We start from the raw sequence: 20328 nt of genomic DNA, 5'->3' as shown, positions 1-20328 counted from the left end.
TGGAGGTAGAGAAGGGGACAGGTGACCGATTCCGTTTCCAGACTCCAGAGCTGTTTGCTTTGGAGAAACAGCAAACCCACAGCCCCTCTCTCTTTCCGGAAAAGCCTAAAAGGCCTTCTCCAGCGGCGTCCTAGCCTTCCAAGGAAGCGGGAGCATGCGGACTGGTAGGAGCGGGCAAGGAGGGGGGAGCCCCAGAAACTGCTCCCGACGCCCGCCCCACATTCGAGCCCTCGGCCCCCCTGCGCTGAGCGGGTCGTGACCTATTTGTCTTACTGGCTCGGCTTCTTCCCGCCCTTCTCAGAGTCCTTCAGGTCCTGCCCCAACTTCGGGGCTCCAGGACGCCCCCGTCCGGTGACCCGCTGAGCAACGAACGTCCCACCCAGGGACCCCCTTTTTTCCTGGGCTTCAGCGCTTCCGCCTCCGGGGCGGAGACTCCTCCCTCTCCCCGTCCGCGTTGTGTTCCCTGGAAGAGCAGCCGGGAACGCGTCCGCCGGCTCCGGCCGGGGCGAGCGAGAAGCCGGCCCCCTCCCGCCGCCGCCCGCCGCCCGCCGCCCGCCGCGCCGCACCCCGCGAGCGCAGGACCCTCCGGCGGCGCGGGCGCGGCTTCAGCACCGCGGACAGCGCCCCGCCCGCGGCATGGCCCCGCGCTCCGGCCCCGCGGCGCTGCTGCTGGGCTTCGGCCTCCTCGGGCTGCGCGCGGGTAAGGACCCCGCTCCAGGCCGCAAGGGGGACCCCCAGAGGTGGACGAGCCTGCAGGGGGACGCCAGGGCGACCGCGCAGGGATGAGGACATCCCGGAAGGAGTAGGCGATGCAAGGAAGCAAGCGCGATCCCGGCAATGGCGGTGGGAGGGCGTGGGCGTGGGGAGGGAAGGGAGAGGGGGTCTCCGCAGGCTTTCTGGGGTGGCAGGAGGGCTCACTCTGCGACCGGATGCCATTTGACTTCCGTGAAACATGATCTCCAGAACTCTACCTGGATGGGCACCCTCCCTCGGCATCATTTCCTGTGTCCTACATTGTAGCCTCCCGATTCTGGCCACTCCACAGGGGCAAGACAGGAAGGGGAGAAAAGTGGCTTCTCAACTCTCTTGTAGGGTGGGAGGGAAGGCTTGGAAGGGAAGGTGCTCTGCCAGGCTGAGGACCACCAGGAAGGAGCTCTGAGGGCTGGGGGTACATCTGTGCAGAGCCGTAGGAGAGAGAGTCTGTGCAGGGGCGGGTACAACGGGCTTGTGCAGCTAAACGAGCTTCCCACACCCGCACGCCATCTCATGGGAGGTGGGCTCCCCATGTGTGGAATTTGGGACGGGAGGTGGGCTCCCCATGTGTGGAATTTGGGGCTGGATACGTGTTCAGATCCACAGCACAGGCAGCCCAGCCATCCACTCCAACCCAGTGCCTGTGAAGGTGGGTGTGGAGTGGGGTCACAGCCCATATCACAAGTGGAAGTGCATAACGTTACTTGTGTACAGAGATGGACCTAGCTGAGGTGGGGCACCTTCCCCACCATCCCAAACCCTCCTTGAACTACAGGGACTTTTTAGGAGAAGCCACGAAAACAAGAAATCTCAAGTCTAGGGGCACCTGGGTGCTCAGTTGTTTAAGTGTCTGCCTTCAGCTAGGGTCATGATCCCAGGGTCCCGCATCAGGCTCCCTGCTTGGCGAGGAGCTTGCTTCTCCCTCTCCCACTCCCGGTGCTTGTGTTCCCTCTCTGCTGTGTCTCTGTCAAAATCTTAAAAAAAAAAAAAAAAAAAAGGAAAAGAAATCTCAAGTCTTTTGAAACCACAGCCTGAGAGCTTGCAGGAAGAGTGGGTCTCCACTAATCCTTATAGAGTGGACTTTTAGTCTGGACACATCTGTGTGAGGCTGTCTGGTCTCCCTGGCTGATGATCTCAGAGAAGAATTTCTCTCTGCGGGGCCCTCATGGGATAACTGAAGCATTTTGCTGTATCCTTAGGGAGGGAGTGGTGGGAAGCTCCTGTTTTGGCCTGGTTGCCCCACTTGCCTAAGGAGAATGGGATGCTAGGTGGGTCCTCCTTGCCTACTTCCTCCATCCTGCCTCCCGCCCCCCTGCCCAGGAGTCTGGGGTACAGATACAGAGGAGCGCCTGGTGGAACACCTCCTGGACCCCTCCCGGTACAACAAGCTCATCCGCCCGGCCGCCAATGGCTCTGAGCTAGTGACCGTGCAGCTCATGGTGTCTCTGGCCCAGCTCATTAGTGTGGTGAGTGCAGGTCCCAAACTCTGCCCAGCTGCTGAGGTCAGAAAAGCCAGAATTACCTCTCTGGAGCCCCCCGGTTCAGGGAGGTATGGGAAGGATCGTGGGTGGCTGGGGCGGGCCTGCAGGCCGGGCGGCCTTCTCAACAGCTTCTCTTCTTCCTGTAGCACGAGCGGGAGCAGATCATGACCACAAATGTCTGGCTGACCCAGGTTAGTGCTCGTCCTGCCCCAGTCCGCACCCCTGGTCTGCTTTTCCCTCCTTGGGTTTTTTGCATGTGCTTTCCCGTCTTTCAATCTCCTCAAAAAAGGCAGAAAGGTACAGACTCTGGAGAGCCGAACAACTGGCCCGGAAGCGTGGTGCTTCCACTCACCGGCTGTGACTCGGACCATGTTAATCTCTACGAGATTCGTTTTCTTATTGGTAAAATGTAGATTCTAATACCTCTTAAATGAGAAAGTATCTTGCCAGCCACATCTGCTGGGCAGAGAAGTCACTGTGGGGAGGGGATGGATGTTCAAAGCCTCCTCAAGCCAGAACCACCCCCCCATCCTTGACCCTGAGCCTCAGCTTTGTAAGGTTCCCTCTCTCCCGTTCCCAGGAGTGGGAGGACTATCGGCTCACCTGGAAGCCCGAGGAGTTTGACAACATGAAGAAAGTTCGACTCCCGTCCAAACACATCTGGCTCCCAGATGTAGTTCTGTACAACAAGTAGGTGGCCTTGGAGCAGTGGGAAGGCCGGAGGAGACCACAGGAGTGCTCTGGGAGGGATGGGGTCTTAGGGAAAGTAAATGAGCTCATGCAGCGGTGCAGAAGGGACTTCTTGCTGGCACAGACACAATCACTATGCAGGAGACAGACCCAGATTAGTGAGGTGTAATGTGGAGAACCCAAAGGACTCCAGGGTGATTTGGGCCATGGCCAGTCTCCTCCCCTCCAAATCCGAGTCCCACTGTTGGGAGCAGCAGTGGTATACAGACAAGGATTGACAGCCCCAGGGCTCTGTTGATTCAGGAATAGGCTTTCCTGGAGGATTGTTCAGGATCAAAACTTGGAGGCCCCAGTGTCTCCTCTGGGTTCCATCCCCTTTCCTGCAAAAATCCCATCTCCTTCAAGATCCCCTACCACTAGTGGGTGCCTTTCCTGCTCCGGCTGCACCTGTCCCCCTCATTGCTTGGAGCTCCTTACTCTGGCTCTCCGTGGCTCTCCCAACTTCTCCGCCAGCCTCGGGGAGCAACCAGCTTGCACAGTGCATGACAAGCAGCAGGTGTGCCCATCACCCACCCTCCTCTGCTTCCAAAAGGCCTCTGGGACCTCCTGACCGCCAACTCACCCAGTTCCCCCTCTTGCGCAATTCCTGCCCCACCTCTCCATGCTCCTGGATGCTTACCCTCAGACCTGGCTCTCCTCTCCTCCCGCTCAGCGCTGGGTGGACGGGTGGGGCGCAGGAACAGCGTCACCAGCGCTGACCCTGCTCGTCCCTCGGCAGTGCTGACGGCATGTACGAGGTGTCCTTCTATTCCAACGCCGTGGTCTCCTACGACGGCAGCATCTTCTGGCTGCCGCCCGCCATCTACAAGAGCGCCTGCAAGATCCAGGTGAAGCACTTCCCGTTCGACCAGCAGAACTGCACCATGAAGTTCCGCTCGTGGACCTACGACCGCACGGAGATCGACCTGGTGCTCAAGAGTGACGTGGCCAGCCTGGACGACTTCACCCCCAGCGGCGAGTGGGACATCGTGGCGCTCCCCGGCCGGCGCAACGAGAACCCGGACGACTCCACGTACGTGGACATCACGTACGACTTCGTCATCCGCCGCAAGCCGCTCTTCTACACCATCAACCTCATCATCCCGTGCGTGCTCATCACCTCGCTGGCCGTCCTGGTCTTCTACCTGCCGTCCGACTGCGGCGAGAAGATGACGCTGTGCATCTCCGTGCTGCTGGCGCTCACCGTCTTCCTGCTGCTCATCTCCAAGATCGTGCCGCCCACCTCCCTGGACGTGCCGCTCGTCGGCAAGTACCTCATGTTCACCATGGTGCTCGTCACCTTCTCCATCGTCACCAGCGTGTGCGTGCTCAACGTGCACCACCGCTCGCCCAGCACGCACACCATGGCGCCCTGGGTCAAGGTCGTCTTCCTGGAGAAGCTGCCCGCGCTGCTCTTCATGCAGCAGCCGCGCCACCGCTGCGCCCGCCAGCGCCTGCGTCTGCGGCGGCGCCAGCGCGAGCGCGAGGCGGGCGCCCTCCTCTTCCGGGAAGCCCCCGGGGAGTCGTATTCCGGGCCCGCGCGCGGCGGGCCGGGGGCGGGCGGCTGCGGCCTCCGCGCGGCGGTGGACGGCGTGCGCTTCATCGCGGACCACGTGCGCAGCGAGGACGACGACCAGAGCGTGAGTGCGCGGGGCGCGCGAGGCTGTCGCGAGTGCGGGGCGCGGCCGCTGTGGCCTCCGCGGGCTTCCAGGAGGCGGAGCCGCGGGGGCTGGGGCGGCGGGAGGCGGAGGCGGCTTTGGGAGTGGCCACGACCCCGAGAGGCCCAACCCCCGCGGCCCCCTCCCCTCCCCCCGAGTCTGCGCTGGTGGCTGGTGGTCCCAGTTCCCGGCACCAAGGGCTCCGGGGCGGGGGGGTCCCTCGCGCGCCCCACGAGGGGCGGATTTGGGGGCGGTCGAAGGTGGGTGGGGGCAGAGGCGCACGTCCACACCCCCTTTCTGCGCCTTTGGGACGGCCAGGTGAGATCGTTTTGGAAGAGGGACAGGTGGAGGCGGAGGGGGGCTCCCAGAGCACCCCCTCCTCGCGCTCTTTCCGCGGCGGTGCCGCGGAGCGGGGGACGCCGGAGCCCCGGGCCGGCGTACCGGCCGCTCCAGGCTGAGGCGAGGCCGTGGTCGCCATGGCGACAGGCCAGGTTTCCGCCGGGATGCAGCCCTGTTCCCTTCCAGGGGTGAGGGAGGGCGGCTCCAGCGCTGCCGCCGGCGGTGGGGCTGGGGGCTTCAGAGCCTGGCGCGTCCGTGGGGCTGGGGGCTTCAGAGCCTGGCGCGTCCGTTCCAGGGACGGCAGACCTGGGGGCGTCCGGAGCCAGGGCTCCGCCAAGGACAGGTCGGTGCGCGGAGGGCAGGACCAGGCCCGGGGAGACGCCCCCGCCCCCCCTGCCGCAGCCCTCTTGGGGCTCCGGGCTTGGGTAGTCCCTGCTCTGTGCTCAGTGCTCGGGGGTCCGTGCAGTGGCAAACGTGGACGCTGCACTGGCAGCTTCGACTTCGCACGTCCACGCCGCAGTGCTCCATCTACAGCCCCACCGCCGGCTGACTTCCCCTGCAGTCCCCCCGACTGAAGGTAAATGGCACCACCGTCCACCCAGGGGTTCAGACCAAACACCTGGAGTGGTTCTGGACTCTTGTCCCTCTCACCTCCACCACCGCCCACGTCCCGCTCTTCAGGAGATTCTCTTTTCTCCCCAGCTCTCCAGGCTGCTCCCCTGGCCGCGGGCAGGCCCCTCCCCAGCTCTTCCTGGCCCCAGGCAGAGTCTCCTGAGCCAGCTCTGTCATCCGACCAAACCCACGCTGTCTCCTCACCTTGTGCCGGCCCTCCCTGGCTCAGGTCACTGGGTCCCCCGCCGTCTGGTCTAAGCAAGCAAAGCCCTGTGAGCCTCAGGATGTGTGCGCGCGTCAGTCTCATTTCCCTTTTCTAAAGTCTTTTTTTTTTTTTTTAAGATTTTATTTATTTATTTGACAGAGAGATCACAAGTAGGCAGAGAGCCAGGCAGAGAGAGAGAAGGAAGCAGGCTCCCTGCTGAGCAGAGAGCCCGATGCCGGGCTCGATCCCAGGACCCTGAGATCATGACCTGAGCCGAAGGCAGCGGCCTAACCCACTGAGCCACCCAGGCGCCCCTCATTTCCCTTTTCAAAAGCTATTATTGCTGGGGCTCCTGGGGGCTCTGTCGGTTAAGTGTCCGACTCTTGATGTCGGCTCGGGTCATGATGTCAGGGTTGTGGGGTGGACCCCGCCCCGGTCTCTGCTCAGCGGGCCATCTGCTTGAGATGCTTTCCCTCCCCTTCCCCCCCTTCCCTCCCCCCGCTCGCTCTCAAATAGATAATTTTTTTCAAATATTGTTACTGTTAATATTTGCTCCCGGGTGTGGGCACAGGGTGCAGAGGTCGTGACCCTTTATCCTGAATGTTTCAGTGTGTCTGTCCCCAGAATAGGGATGTTGTCTTGCATATCCAGGATCAGTGATCAAATCCAGGAAATTCAACATCCATATAACATCTTTAACTGATATAAAATCCACATTACAAGTTTTCCAGGGGCGCCGGGGTGTCTCAGATGGTGAAGCGTCTGCCTTTGGCTCAGGTCATGATCTCAGGGTCCTGGGATCGAATTCCCGTGTTGGTCTCCCAGGCTCAGTGGGGAGCCTGCTTCTCCCTCTCCCTTAACTCCCTACTCATGCTCCTTCTCTCTCAAATGAATAAGTAAAATCTTAAGAAAGGTTTTCCAGGTTTTGGGGCACTTGGGTGGTGCAGTCGGTTAAGCATTCAGCTCTTGGTTTTGGCTCAGGTCGTGATGTCAAGGTCATGAGTTGGAGCCCCACATGTGGCTCTGTGGCAGCTTGGGGTCGGCGTGAGATTCTCTCCCTCTGTCCCCCGCCCCTGCCGTGCACCCGCTCTGTCTTTCTCAAATAAGTAAATCTTAAAAAGCAAAAAACCCCAAAACTTCTCGAGCTTCGGTGCCCATTGCAGCGCCTCTGCCCCGTCCAGGGTCCCAGGTTGGATCCAGTTGTCCTTTTCTTTTTTTCCAGTCTGGAACAGGTTTTCGCTTTGTGTTTCACGGCATCAGCATTTGGCTGGGTGCCGACTGGTGGGAGGACCTTGCTGTGGGTTTGTGTGATTGTTTCTTTCTTCACTTTGTTCCTGCCACAGCTGGCGCCTTCTTAGGGTCCAGTGTGACCTTCCGTGTCCCTTCCTCAAGAGGCCATTCCAGGGGCGCCTGGGTGGCTCAGTGGGTTAAGCCTCTGCCTTCGGCTCGGGTCATGATCCCAGGGTCCTGGGATTGAGACCAGCTTCGGGCTCTCTGCTCTGCGGGGAGCCTGCTTCCTCCTCTCTCTCTCTGCCTGCCTCTCTACCTGCTTGTGATCTCTGTCTCTTTCAAATAAATAGACAAAATCTTAAAAAAAAAAAAGAGGCCATCCCAGACCACACCCTAAAGGTTGTCTTCCCCCTGGGGTCTCTGTCTCAGGTGTTTGTTTCCTTATCCGCATCTAGCAGGGTAATTATCTTATTCTTGCTTCTGGATGGCAAACCACAGCCTGCGTTGGTTCCCGCTCACAACTCCGTGCCTGGCCCGGTGCCAGGCCCACGGTAGGTACCGGTGTGAACAAGTCCTTTCCTCAGTGACTGACCCAATGTAGGTGCAAGCGGCCTCCTTCCCGGCCCCTGGCGAATGTGTGCAAAGGCCTCGACTCCGGCCTGAGCGGGGCAGACCCCATGAGAGCTGTCAGACCCACACCATATCCTCTTTCCGACAGATTGGTCCCACCCGGGAGCCAGTCCTCCCCTGTGGGGCCTGTGCGCTGGAGGTAGTGCTGTCGGGCTGGATTCCCCAGGTGGTCCCGGAGGGAGGGGCCTGCCGAGCCAGCCGCTGGCTCAGTCATCCGACCCCCATTTACTGGCACTGACTGTGTTGCAAAGGTTGGGGTTGCAAAGTGAATCGGTAAGGTCCCTGTCGTTAGGAACTCGCAGCTGGCTGGAGTAGGGGTGGGTGGCAGGTGTGCAAATGGACATGGCGATGCAGTGCGGTCAGAGCACGGTGATGGACATGTGGCCGCCTGCTGAGGGGGCCCAGAGAGGACAGTGGTTTATTCTGAGCAGGAGTAACAGGAAAGATCACTCCAGAGAAGAGGTAACACTTGATTTGGGCTTTAGAGGATGTGTAGGAGTTCACCAGGCAGAGAAAGGGCAGACCAGAATTCTAGACCCAAAGGAAACTCCAAGGCGTAGAGACTTGAAAGCAGAGAAGTGTGGGTTAGAGGGTGGAAAGGACGGAGAGTGGGAGGGCGCGTGTTTGTCACAGGCAGGTCTTGGATCCGAACTTGGACTCTGGGGAGGCCCTGAAGGCCGTGGGGCCACCAGAGGCGTCTAAGCAGGCAAGTTTGGAGCCGTGCTTTGGAAAAGTTGTGGGGTCATGGAGGGAGAGGAGTGAGGTGCGTGTGTGTGTACGTGTGCGTGTGTGTGTACGTGTGTGTGCATGTGTGTTGTGAAACCTGCTTGTCCCCGTCCCGCCCTCGTCCAGCACCACGTGACTGACACCGGCCTTTGTGTCCGTGCAGGTGAGTGAGGACTGGAAGTATGTCGCCATGGTGATCGACCGCCTGTTCCTCTGGATCTTCGTCTTCGTCTGTGTTTTCGGCACAGTCGGCATGTTCCTGCAGCCCCTCTTCCAGAACTACTCCCCTGCCCGCTTCCTGCAGGCCGACCGCCCGGCCCCCAGCTCCAAGTGAGGCCGCCGGCTGCACGCTCCGCCTCGCCCTCCGTGCCCGACTGGTCTGGTCGTTTTAGGCGGAGGAGGGACGAGTGGGCCGCAGGTGGGGGCTGCTGGTGCAGACCCGCCTCTCCCGCCCCTACCGCAGCCCCTCCCCGCCCCCGCGGCAGACAGCCAACCCTGGAGGGCCCCAGCCAGGTTGGTGTGGGGCTGGGCGGGCATGTGGGCTACGGCAGGGGTGTGGAGATGTTGGGCCGCGCACACTGAGGGAAGCGTGAGGGGCTGGGGCGGGGCAGAGTCCCAGGGCCCCTGGCGCAGCAGCTCCAGACCCGACTCGGGCCTACCCTCCCTACGTACGTGGCCCGTGGGCTGGCGGGTCTGTCCAGGGCTTACCTGGTGCTGTGGCCAGACCCCTGGGGGCCCTCCAGCCCAGCCCTGCAGCCCCCTGCTTCTATGGGCTCCAGAGCCCAGCCCCAGGTCCCTGCATCCCTGGACGTCCCCCCACTTTCTTTCTTGTTCGGGGCGGGTGGGGCAGCCGGGCTGGGCATTGGACCCCTGAGTTTGGAGCCTTCCGGTGCCCTGTTTGGAGCCCAAGGGCCAAGTCCTCCAGCACAAACGCAGGGTCTCCGGTGGCCGTTCCCCACTTGACTGGAGCAGGGCTTTGGAGTCAGAGAAGAGAAGGTGTTCGCTTTCCGCAGCTCCAGGCTCGGCCCACAGCAGAGGGCGCCGAGCGGGAGGGAGTCAGCACTGCCTGGCTGTCCCCCGAGACCTGAGCTGGGCCTAGGCCAAACCCCCCTACCATCACCGGCTCTCTAGAAACACAGCCTTTGCTTCTGTCCCGTGGGCTCGTGGAGGCCGTGTCCTGACGCTGCTCCCGGGGTCCGGCCGGGGGACTCTGGGCTCTTAGCCGAGGAGACAGACCTCTGACGGGCGTCCTGCCCCCACTCCCGCCACGTGACTAGCTCTGCTCTGTGGTCCCGGCCTGTCCTCAGCGCCAGCAGGTGGCCGGTCCCCGAGGGGGCCGTCTGTCCAGCGCAGCCAGAGGGCCGGCTGACACAGACCACGCTGTCCTCTGGAACCCGGCTGGAGCCCTGCTTGTGCGGGCGCGGCAGAGCTGGGGACAGTGCCGAGGGCTCGGGGGGACGCACCGCATCCGCCCCGGGACCAGACGGTCTCAGTCTGGATGCCAGTCCCAGCTCACACCTGCTTGCTCAGCCGCCGCGAGCAAGTCCGTTGCTTTTCTGGGCGTCGGCGGCCTCGTCTCCCGAGTGGGGACAGTAGCGAGGAGGAAGCAGCCTAGTCTGTTCTTGGCGGACCTTGGCCGGGTGTGCAGTGTGGGAGCGGCCAGAGCGGGGGACGCCTGACCATCCTTAGAGCCTCGCACAGCCCTCCTCTTCCTCTCCCTGGAGCAGAACCAGCCCCAGCAGCAGCGTTGCGGGTCTGGGGACCTGGCACTGGAGGAGCGCGGCCCGGGGGGCTCTCCGGGGGCCACTCGTCAGGCCTGATGGCCGTAGTTCCCTCAAGCACCTTCAGGGAAGCGGCATCCTGTTCCCGGGCCGAGCTCTTCCCCACACTGGTGTGCCCGCAGGGCCTCGGGGCCGATCCTGTCCCATCCTGGCTGTGCATGTCCCGCCAGCCGCTGGACAAGGTGTGCCTCAGCGCGTGTCCCCAGCTGGCCGAGTGGGTGTCTTGGCCTGCGGAGTCCCCCTCTTCCTGGGCAGCAAACAGAATTTCCTGTATTAAGCTGGAGCCGCTGCTGGGTCAGAGTCCCGGGGTGGGGAGTGTCCCGGAGCCTGAAGAGCAACCGGAAAGGAACCGTCCATCTGGCGGGTCGGGTGCCAGCCCGAGGCCCGGCTCCTGGCTGTCTGGGCGCCTCGCTGTGGCCTGGCCGCTGGGAGTGCTTCCTGCCCGGCACTCGAGCCTGCTGTCACCGGGGGTGCTGGAGTCCCGCTGGCGGTTTCCCCACTCCCCCGGAGCCTCTGACGTGTAAGGAGACCCCAGGGAGGCGGGGAGGGGGGTTGCTGCGACTCAGGAAAGCCCCTTGCTCTGGCCTTGCTCCTTCCCGCTGGTGACCTGGGGGCGGCAGAGCCTGCTGAGGCAACAGAAGGTCACACGGGGACAGAAGGTCGCGCGGGACAGAAGGTCGCACAGGACCGGGTGAGCTGGGCAGGGCCTTCGGGGTGGTGCCTTCCACTCCCAGGGGACCGTGCCAGCAGCAGGAGGGAGAGGGCAGGGGCGGAGGGAGGCGGCCCACCGCTCAGACGAGGTGATGCCCCGCGTGGGGACAGTTCGAGCCCTGGGGACGCCGGGAATCCTGGGACAAGCGTCGTCCCTTCTCTTCCCTTGGTGCTGTTGGGGAAGCTCCCTGCCCTTCTGTGGGGGGCCGGCTCTGCAGAGAATCCGTGCCCCGTCTGGAGAGGGCGGTGCAGACCCTGGAGTGGGAGCCTGAGCGAGGGGGGCTTGGGAGGGGCGGCTGGGGAAGCGGCGGGCATCGTCTCCATCTGCAAACCACCTTGCCCGAGTAGCGGGGCAGCGCATGCCGCCCGTCCCTGATGCTAGGGGCTGCCGTAGCAGGAGACCAGTGTCCTGGTGGCCGGGACAGCTGCACCCAAGGTGGTCTCCCAGCCACCCTGCCCTGCAGAGGAAGACCGTGCCTGGGAAGGGGAGAGGCAGGGGGTGCTCTGGGCAGCATCTGGGCCCGACTTCCGTCTCCTCCCAGCCCCGGGGACAGCCTGCAGGGAAGGGCCCCTGGCGACAGGAGACTCGCTCAGCTGAGCCATCTACACGGCTGGGCCATGACACAGGCTGTGGGAAAGCAAGGGGCATCTCTGAGTCGGTCCCCGGCCAGAGCGCACTCTACTCCCTCTCAGCCTCTGCCTCTAGGGGCCATGGCCAGGTCATCCCTCAGCCCAGCGGGTGCCGGCCGGTCACTTGCCAGGCTGGAGTGAGAATTGGCCGCATGTTTCCGAGCGTGAGTGTCACACGGCTCCTGAGGGACTATAGGTCTAGGAGCCGTCGCTAGGACGCCTCACCCACGCGCTCAGAGCCCTCGACCCCACACACTAGCCTTGGCCTCCCTTCTCTGTGCTTCCGGAATATTTGCACTGGTCTAACCCGCCTCAGGCCAGACCCCTTAGGCATTCAAGATTCTCGTAAAGAAAATTGTTTCCCAAGCTGTCTTGTCTCTCTGTTCTGTCTGGTGGTCAGTTTCTGCACACTCTGGGAACCGTGGGCAGGTGCAGGGCTGGAGAAACAAGGCTCCGAGGCACGAAGCACAAGGATGGGAAGAGAGCAGGACCGTGACTGGTCAGTCCCGAACAAGGGCACTCAGCGATGGGAAAGAAATGGCCTAAAGGCCCAGAGATAGCTCCTGGGGCGCAGGGGGCTCTTAAATAAGGGCCCCAGAGGCAGGGTCGGCCGGGGTCTCCTCAGCGCGGGCATGGGGCAGTCAAGGTTGTGGTCTGTGTGAAGGCCACACCTGTCCCCAGAAGCCTGGTTTGCTCTGGTCCCAAACCCGGCAGTGGCGCTCAGCTGTGGCCTCTGAAGGAAGGCAGGGTGATGGGGACAGACGGTGCCAGCTGACGACACCCCCGCAGGCAGACCCGTGTCCCAGCCCCTCCGAGTGGGCGACGGAGACGGCTCGTTCCTCCGCACGGGGGCTGGCGTTCGCCGTCGTTGTGAAGGGGGCTGTGTCCTGAAGACGGGTACAGTTTCCCTCCGGCGGGGGTGGGGGGCAGGAGCAGCCGGAGGGGTCCCCATACGTCCCTGCGGGGGGACATCTCCTTCCCTGTCTCCAGAAGTCGTCCAGCCGACTCAGCCCTGGGTCTCGGAGGACCACGAATGACACCCCCACACAGCTGTGGTCCTTAATGTGCCCCCAAACTCGTCACTGGCCCTCCTGGCCTCAGCTGTCCCATCTGTCACGGATGGGGAAGGAGGCTTCACAGGGACTGTGTGTCCTCGGGGAGGACAGCGCTTCGAAAAAGGTTGGACGGATGTGGTAGAGACTGTGGCAGGAAGGGCAGTGTGTGTGTGTGGGGCGCGTTCTCTGTGCAAGTCCCGCGGGGAACATGCCAGCGCCTGCCCAGGACCACGGCCCGGCTGCTCCTGGGCCCCCCGAGCCCCCGCTGCACACGCACCTCCTGCTGCTCGGGGCAGGGGCCGGGCCGGACGCCCCCGCAGAGCACGAGGGCTGCGTGTGCTGTGGGATGTGCTGGCTTTCCCGCCCCGAGGACCAGGTGTCAGGCTAGGGCTCCGTCCCCAGAAACCGCAGGGCCACAGCGCCTCTGCCCCGTTCCCTCCCCTGGGAAGGCATGACTGGAGACGGCCTAACAATTCAGATTCTCTTTATTTCCGAGGAATGTATATGGTTAGTCACGGTTGTCAAGGGACACATCAAAGCCGAATCGAGGACCCCAGGGCAGCCCCCCCGCGCCGAGTCCGTGCCTGGGCCCTTCCCACCCGCTCCTGGAGCCGCACCAGGACCCAGACCTGCACAGTCACTCGTGTGAGTTAAGGAAGTAGCTTCGAGCAGCGACGGTTTCACAAGTGATTATTCAGAGGATGCACAACAGCCACAGTTTGGACAAATCAACTACAAAGACCATTTAAAAAAAGGAAGAAGGGCGTCCTGGTTGCTAAAAACAAAGAGCAGACAAGAAAGTAGAGCACTGGGGGGGGGGCTCTGTCCCTCCAGTCCTGGGGGCACCGCGGGCCCCCTTCCTGCAGCAGAGGCCGACCCTGGGGCTCCCGGTCCGAGACCCTCCAGCCGCCTCGAGGTGGGGCGCGCCGGGGGCCGGGCCCTGCCCCCCGAACACAGGCCCCGGGTCCCGCCCAGCTCCTTGGGACACTTGGCTGTTCCTCAGACTTCTTTAGTAGCCTTCTAAAAAACTTGGTTTTTTGTTTAAATTTTGGTCAATTTTTGGTCAGAAGCACAGAGGGAATAGTGGCCACAGGAACGGAGTGTGAGTGTGCGGGTACGTACTGCGGGAGACGGGTCCAGACGGGCTGCCTCGTTAGCAGGGAGTGGGGCGCGAGGTGGGGGGGGCGGTCACCAGAGGGCCGGGCCTGGACGGTGGCAGGGACCAAGGGGTCACTAGAGACGGGCTCAGGTCTGGTTGGCGTGGGCGAGCTGCGCTCCAGGGAGCTGGCCGGGGGTGTAGACAAGCTTCCACCTCACGTGGTTTCAACTGGGGTCGGGTGTCAACTCGGCAGAAACCCCCCAACCGCCGACAGCCCGAGGCCTGCCCTTCTGGAGCTCACCGGCAGACAGAAGTCTTGGGTAAATGAAAAACTAAATCTGATTTTAAAATCTGTGTACTTCTAGGCTTTCTGTAGCAGTTAAGAACCAACATTTATGAAGTTTTTAAAAACTAACACGCCCATGATTCGGCTAATTCTCCTGGTGTCACGGTCATGAGGGGGGGGCGGCGCGGGGACCTGGCCCGGCGTGATTGTTCCGCCCGTCCTCAGGCCTGATTATCGGGGCAGAGGGGACTCGCGGTGCAGGACCTCTCCCTGCCGGGGATTGGGGTCTGTGTCCCCGCCAGCAGGACACCCCCCAGGAATGCTTCCGGAGGACGGCGGGGGCGGTGGTCCCACGAGGCCGGTCTGCGTGGCGGGGCGGCTGGTGTGACCCTGCGGGGCTCCTGTGGGCTCGCGTCCGAGGCCGGCCCTCCCCGCCGCCCAGCCCCCCGCTGGCTAAAGTGCAAGACCCGAAGGTCGCCGAGGGCCCCCTGCGGGTCCCAACGGCCCCGCCTGGCGATGAACCGAGCGCGCTCGTCAGCTCCTGTTCTCACACCTGTTCACCGAATGACAGTCACCGCTCGCTCTCGCGGAGGAAAGGAGAAACGGAACCATCATAAGGAGGGAATCCCAAAGGGCAGAGGGAGACAGAGGCCTCCAGCCCTGACCGGACGCGACGCGGCCCGGCCTGACCCAGAGGCCGAGACGTGGGTGCGGCAAACACACGGGGTGGAAGCAGAAACCAAAGCGGGCCTGAGCGGGGGGGCTCACGTGGTGGGCGAGAGGGGCCGGCGCGCCTCCCTCTCGGTGGAGACGGCAGGGGGCAGGTGGGCGGGCGGGCCTGGCCCCTGGCAGAAGCAGGGCACGGGGACACCACAGTTCCCGGGGTCTCGGGAGCGCTTCCACCAGGAAAAGAAAGAGGAAACGGAACGACTCCAGACAGACACGCCGAGGAAAGCTCCAGCCCGCCGGTGTCCCCCGTCCCTGGCCCCTCACACGGGGCAGAGGTAGAAGTTCTTCTCCTCCTGAGGCTTGCTGATCCAGTTCCCGTAACCCATGTCCTTCAGGCTTTTCTTGAAGTAGTTCTTGGCGATCTCGTAGTCTCGGGCGGCTTTCTTGGCCTCACCGTAGGACAGTCTGAGCAGATCCCTGCGGTACCGGAAGGAGCAGAGCTTCTTAAACAGGAGGAAAATGTTCTTTTTGGAGACCCGAGACAATTCGTTCCGTGGCCTGGAGGAACAGAAACCGCTCATTACTCCCCAGGGAGCCGAGAAGGCGGGGAGTGCGGGCAGGGCCGCGCCGCAGACGCCGGCGTCTTACCCGTCCACCGTGCCGCGGGTCCCGTCCAGGATCTCCAGGTCGTAGCCGTCCGCCAGGCACCAGTTGACGCTCGTCTCCTTGGTCTTCCCCGACTGCCGTTTGGAGTCGTACACGCTGACTCGGCCGACCTAGAGGTCCCGGGAGCGACAGGGGCTGATGGAGACCTTCCGGAAGGTCCCGCCGCGGGGACTCGGGGCCCCAAGAGGGGGCCTGACTCGGGGTCTTTCCTCTCGGCGAGGACTTGTTTGGCACAGAGTCTGGTCCTACTAAGCCCAGCTCAATCCGACGGTTCCCAGACCAAACAGAAAGCCCCCGGCGTCCGACAGGGCGAGAGGACCAGCTCCTGGGACACCGGGGAGGACCCCCCCCCCCCACTGGCCACAGCAAACATCAAGAGAAAGTGGAGGAGCTACAGCACCTTGGGGTGGTTGACAATGAAGGGGGGCCGCAGTCCGTCCTCGAAGGCACTCCCGTCTCTCGTCACACGGCAGCAGATGGCACGGGTCAGATGCCCTTGGCTGAAGAGGTAACCTGCGTGGGAAAGGCGGGTGCCGGAGCTTGCAGTGGGCGCTGCTGTGAGGCGGAGACACACAGGGGCGCGGAAGTGCGAGCAGGTGGGGGGGACCACGGTGGCAGGCCTGGCTGGCGGTGGCTGCGTGGGGGCACATGGCCCCAGAGCCGCAGGCACATTCCGGGCTTCAGGTGTGCCAGGACGGACTCTTGGCCGGGGAGGGGCAGCAGCGGGGATGGGACGGGGACCACGGGCGGGAGCAGCAGTGGGGAGGGGGCGGCGGGCAGCAGCAGCCCCTCACCCAGCGTCACAGACTTGAGGTACACGGGCTGCAGGAAGTGGGTCAGCAGTGCCCCCTGCAGGCCGAGCACGTTCCAGCGCAGGATCTTGTCGCTGCAGGACATGGTGCGCAGCCGCTCCCCCAGCCGGATGCCGTCCCACGTGGGCACGATGTCGCTGGACTCCACTGGGATCGTGCCTTCCCCTGCGGAGGGACGGAGGTCAGAGCTAAGCGGGCCCCTGGGTCAGGCCCCTCCCCGGCGTGGCCTTCGCATGCCTCCCACGTGGGCCAAGGCTGTGCGCGGTCAGTCTTCATGGACTGCACTGGCTAGTGCTGGGCTACTCCGTGCAGGAACAACGGAAGCAGAACCAGAAGCAAATCCTTGTGCTCCTGGAACGTTCATGGGGGTGGGGCTGGAAGGGTCAGACCCACAGCAAGCAAGCAGAGCAGTACAGACAGAACTGAACCGAACAGTGCTCGGAGCTGGGGGGGGAGGGCCGGCAGCGGACAGTGCAGGGGCCTCCAGGGTCGGAACTGCCAGGGTAGCAAAGACACTAGAGAGAAGCAACAGCTGAGTTTGACAGTTTCAGACACTGAGAACAGCACAAGCAAAGGCCCGGTGGCAGCAAGAGGCTGGGCTGTCCGCGTTACTGACGAAGAGCGAGTGGGCTTGAGGCACCTGCGTGTGCGCAGGCCTGGCTTCTGCGTGAAGGGCGGTGGGAAACCGTGTGGCTGTTTTCAGTGACAGCTCTACTGAGACTGAATTCACCCATTTAAAGCCACGATGGTTTTTCGTATGTTCACAGGGGTGCAGCCCTCCCCATAGTCCAGTTTAGAACCTTTCGTTGCCCTCAAAAGCAGCATCCCCACGTGCACCAAGCCCTCCCAGCCCAGGCCCCAGGTAGCCACACATCCACTTCTTGTCTCCACAGGAAGCCCTGCTCTGTATTCCCGACATTCTGCACAAACAGAGGCACGAGACACAGGACTTCTGGGGACTGGCTGCTTTCTCGGGGCTCGTCTGTGTTGTTAACAGGAGCCAGCGCCACACCCGTCTCATGGCCGAGCCGACCGCACCATGCAGACAGGTCCTGTTTGGGTCACTCGCCAGCGGCCAGACTGGGGTGGCTTTCACCCCTCGCCTGTTCTCCCGGGGACGCACCCTGGAGCGAGCTGCTGGGCCCTGGGCAGCTCTGTGGGTTTTGAGCAGGGAGGTGACCTGGCCTGAGTGGGCGGGGGCGGGGATGAGGAGACACCCCCCACCGAGGGCCCCGGAGGAGGGGCCGGCAGACGGAAGGCAGTTGCGCAGCTGCACACCTGGCGCCCACCTCTGTCACTCCTCGGACTCGGTCCCACGTCCCTTCTCCCCTCGCCCCCCGGCCGGGAAGATCAGGGATGGGAAGGGGACTCCCACGCCTCTGTCTCTAGCCAGGGGGGCACTCCGCCTCCGACCTGACTTGCCCAGCTCTCTGACTGCAGATGCCAAGTGGAATTCTGGCCTTCTACGCCGCACCCCCGTCCCCAGGTCACCCCTCCCAGCAGGAGCCTTCCCGCAGGCGCGCCACTCACCGTTCTCCACCTTGGTGCGCAGCTTGCCCTGTTTGGGGTTCTCGAAGACGGGGTAGTGACGGGAGTCGGAGCTCTCCACGGCGCGGTCGCTGCAGGACTTGTCGAAGAGGGCGCCGTCCCCACACGGGGCCGTGCTGCAGCACAGGGGCGTCCGTGAAAGCCCAGCTGTGCGGGGCCTCCCCAGTCCCCGGGGCCTTTCCCGCAGCCTCCCGCAGCCTCCCGCAGCCTCCCGCAGGCCGCTGAGTCAAGGGCGGCCCGGGGAACGGCTCCTGGGCCGGGACGGCACTCGGATGCCCGAGCCCGGGGCCTGGCAGGCTGGCTCTGGGGCAGCAGAGACCACACGGACCTGATGTACAGATGGAACGACACGCTCTTCTTTATCTGCAGCTTCTCTCCGCCCCTCGCAGGCTCGAAGATGCTCTCCTTTGCTGTCTGGGGGTTGTACTTCATCAGCTCGCTATAGAGGAACCTACAAGGGGAGCCGTGGCTAGGACCGCGGTGGCCTCTGGGGCCCGGACCCCGTCGGGGGAGGCCTCTGCCCGAGGCCCGGACACCTCGGATGGCCAGCCGTCTTCTCGGGTCGGTCTCACTCCTGCCCCTGACCTGCTGAACACGTGAGCTGGAGGGCAGGCCGGCAAGGGGCTCCCCGGGCCCCAGACACAGGGGGAAGACGTCCGCGCCCCGACAGGACCAAGAGGGCCTGGTGCGGACAGCGGGCTCTGCAGCGGCGCGGCCCCAGCCCCGAGGGGTCAGGCGTGAGACGGGCTCCTGCGCGGCCCCCGGCCCACCCACCTGATGAAGCCTCGCCGGGAGATGATCTCCGCGTGGCAGTCGTTCACCGTCTCCCCCTTCAGGCTGAGCGAGTCCCCCTTCACGCAGCGGTTCCCTGCAAGGCGGGGATACGCGTGATCCTTCCCCGGGAAATGAAGACAAACAGGCTAGAGGCTGTTTGGCTTTTCCTTTTTTTCTTATTTGAGAGAGAGAGGGAGCGCAAGTAGGGTCTGGGCAGGGGTGGGGCAGGGGAGGGACAAGGGACTCCCCGCTGACGTGGAGCCCAAGCCCACCTCTCAGGGGCTGGATCCCACCGCCCAGAGACTGGGACCTGAGATCACGGCCGGGGCCTAGATGCCCCGGGGTGGGGGGTGCAGAGGCGGTCTGTGGGGGGCTACGGATGGAGCCTCAAGCCCGCCCCCGCCCCCCACCGGGCCTAGGCCGCGAGCCTCCCTGACCTGTGCCCAGGCTGACCACCACCCCCAGGTCGTCGGAGGCTTTCTTCATGATGACGGCGGCCAGGATCTTGCGGCCGAGCAGCGAGGGCTGGAAGCTGTTGGTGAGCGCGTTGAAGCAGCGGTGGCTCAGCATGGCGATCTGGTCGTGGAAGGTGCTGCCGCTGAGCGGGAGCTGTGGGCACAAGGCTGCGTCAGGGCTCTCGCGCGCGGGCCTGGCTCCGCGTGCCGCCGGGGCCCCCGCCACAGCCCCCGACTACGGCCCAGGACGGCGAGTTAAGCGCCAAGTCCGCCCAGAGAGGAGTCAGCAGGACCCCACAAAGAGAGAGCACCAAGAGTCGACGTCTTAACTGTCTTTGGCTGTGCTTCTGGGGACCTGGAGAGGAGCATAGTTCTTCTGAGACCGGCCCCTGTCACTGGGGTTACCTCTGTGAAACCCATGCGCTCGGCCTTCTCGCTCTCCCCAATCAGGACGCGCAGGGCCGCATCTGCCGCTTCCTGCTTGCCCTGCTTCTTGCTGTGCGCGCAGACGGCTGGGAACCAGCGACCCCCAACTTTCGCCTGGTAAACGAACCTTTGGGAGGAGAAGCAGGGGATGAAGACGAGCGCCCGACTGGACGGCCGTCCGCCAGGTAGCCCTTCCCCGGCCTGGGCCCTGGGACTCGCGCGGGGGCCTCTGCAGAAACAGATGCCACCTGTCTGCTCCCGCCGCACGCTCACCTCTAACCTGACTCTGCTCAGCGGGAGACGGGCTGAGACACGATGCTTCGTGCGGGCATCCTGAGCCCCTTGCCGGAGATCGGAGGGGCCCCAGAACCGAGGGACACACCGGGCCACTGAGCCCCGATGAGGTGCCCCAGTCCACAGAGGCTCGGGGCCGGGCTCCTGAGCTGCGATGTCCCTCATGCCAGCCAGTAGCTGGGCGCGGGCGCGGGGGGGGGGTGATGGAAGGCCCAGGGGGAGGGGACGTGGCGTGAGAGATGCCGGAAGGCAGTGGGGTCCTGCCCGAGACTCAGGAGCATCTCACGTCTGTTCCACGCTTTTGAAAAGAACATGAGTTCTGTACACACACACACCATGCACACACACATGGGCTCCCCTCGGGGCCGTCGTGGGCTGGGTCCCGGCCCAGCACAGTAAAGCCAGTATTGCAGTCGAGTGAGATAAAACCGACTTCCTGGTTTTCCAGAGCAACAGAAGTTAGGGTTACACTCTACGGGGCCTCTCAGGTGCGCAACGGCCTTAGATCTAAACAACACGCGTCCCCTAATTAAAAAGCACTTCACTGCTCAAAAGATGCTAACCACCGTCGGAGCTTCCAGTGACTCGTAACCACAGATCACAGATGGCTAAATACAGAGAATTTTAGATATTGTGAGAATCACCGAAATGAGCCCAAAGACATGCCGTGAGCAGACGCCGCTGGAGAGACGGCCCAACACCGGCTTCCACAATCCCGTGAGCAAACTGCTGTGGACACGGCAAACGGCCGGCCACTGT

The 20328-nt window shown here is 63.4% G+C and overlaps 2 protein-coding genes across 7 annotated transcripts in view; one reads left to right on the top strand and one right to left on the bottom strand.

Moving 5' to 3' along the window:
- The first annotated feature begins 296 nt into the window (after nt 1-296).
- CHRNB2 (cholinergic receptor nicotinic beta 2 subunit) lies at nt 297-11853 on the top strand. Of its 2 annotated transcripts, none has more exons than XM_032319339.1 (6): nt 297-700; nt 2074-2219; nt 2381-2425; nt 2815-2924; nt 3703-4603; nt 7726-8514. In XM_032319339.1, exons 1-6 carry the CDS (start codon nt 637-639, stop codon nt 7873-7875), a joined length of 1416 nt encoding a protein of 471 aa, XP_032175230.1. In that variant the 5' UTR covers nt 297-636; the 3' UTR covers nt 7876-8514. The 2 variants fall into 2 exon arrangements, with proteins under 2 accessions (XP_032175230.1, XP_032175229.1); XM_032319338.1 differs by lacking the exon at nt 7726-8514 and adding an exon at nt 8527-11853 and having other exon boundaries at nt 304-700.
- Nucleotides 11854-13456: 1603 nt separating this feature from the next.
- The window catches only part of ADAR (adenosine deaminase RNA specific), a 36102-nt gene continuing 29230 nt past the window's right edge, over nt 13457-20328 (bottom strand). For 4 of the 5 annotated variants that reach the window (XM_032319337.1, XM_032319336.1, XM_032319335.1 and 1 more), the window contains 9 exons: nt 19180-19402; nt 18832-19003; nt 18395-18488; nt 17949-18071; nt 17603-17736; nt 16055-16237; nt 15661-15773; nt 15243-15370; nt 13457-15152 (listed from right to left, as the gene is read on the bottom strand). In XM_032319337.1, the coding sequence (XP_032175228.1) occupies nt 14915-15152; nt 15243-15370; nt 15661-15773; nt 16055-16237; nt 17603-17736; nt 17949-18071; nt 18395-18488; nt 18832-19003; nt 19180-19402 (1408 nt within the window). In that variant the 3' untranslated portion in view covers nt 13457-14914. The remainder of the gene's footprint in view (nt 15153-15242; nt 15371-15660; nt 15774-16054; nt 16238-17602; nt 17737-17948; nt 18072-18394; nt 18489-18831; nt 19004-19179; nt 19403-20328) is intronic. The other variant, XM_032319334.1, reaches the window with a different exon arrangement.

Source organism: Mustela erminea, chromosome 17 (genome assembly GCF_009829155.1).
Source record: "Mustela erminea isolate mMusErm1 chromosome 17, mMusErm1.Pri, whole genome shotgun sequence".
In the NCBI taxonomy this organism is placed as follows: Eukaryota; Metazoa; Chordata; class Mammalia; order Carnivora; family Mustelidae; genus Mustela; species Mustela erminea.
The sequence above is the reverse complement of the archived record's forward strand: the minus strand, read 5'-3'. Positions and strand labels throughout refer to the sequence as shown.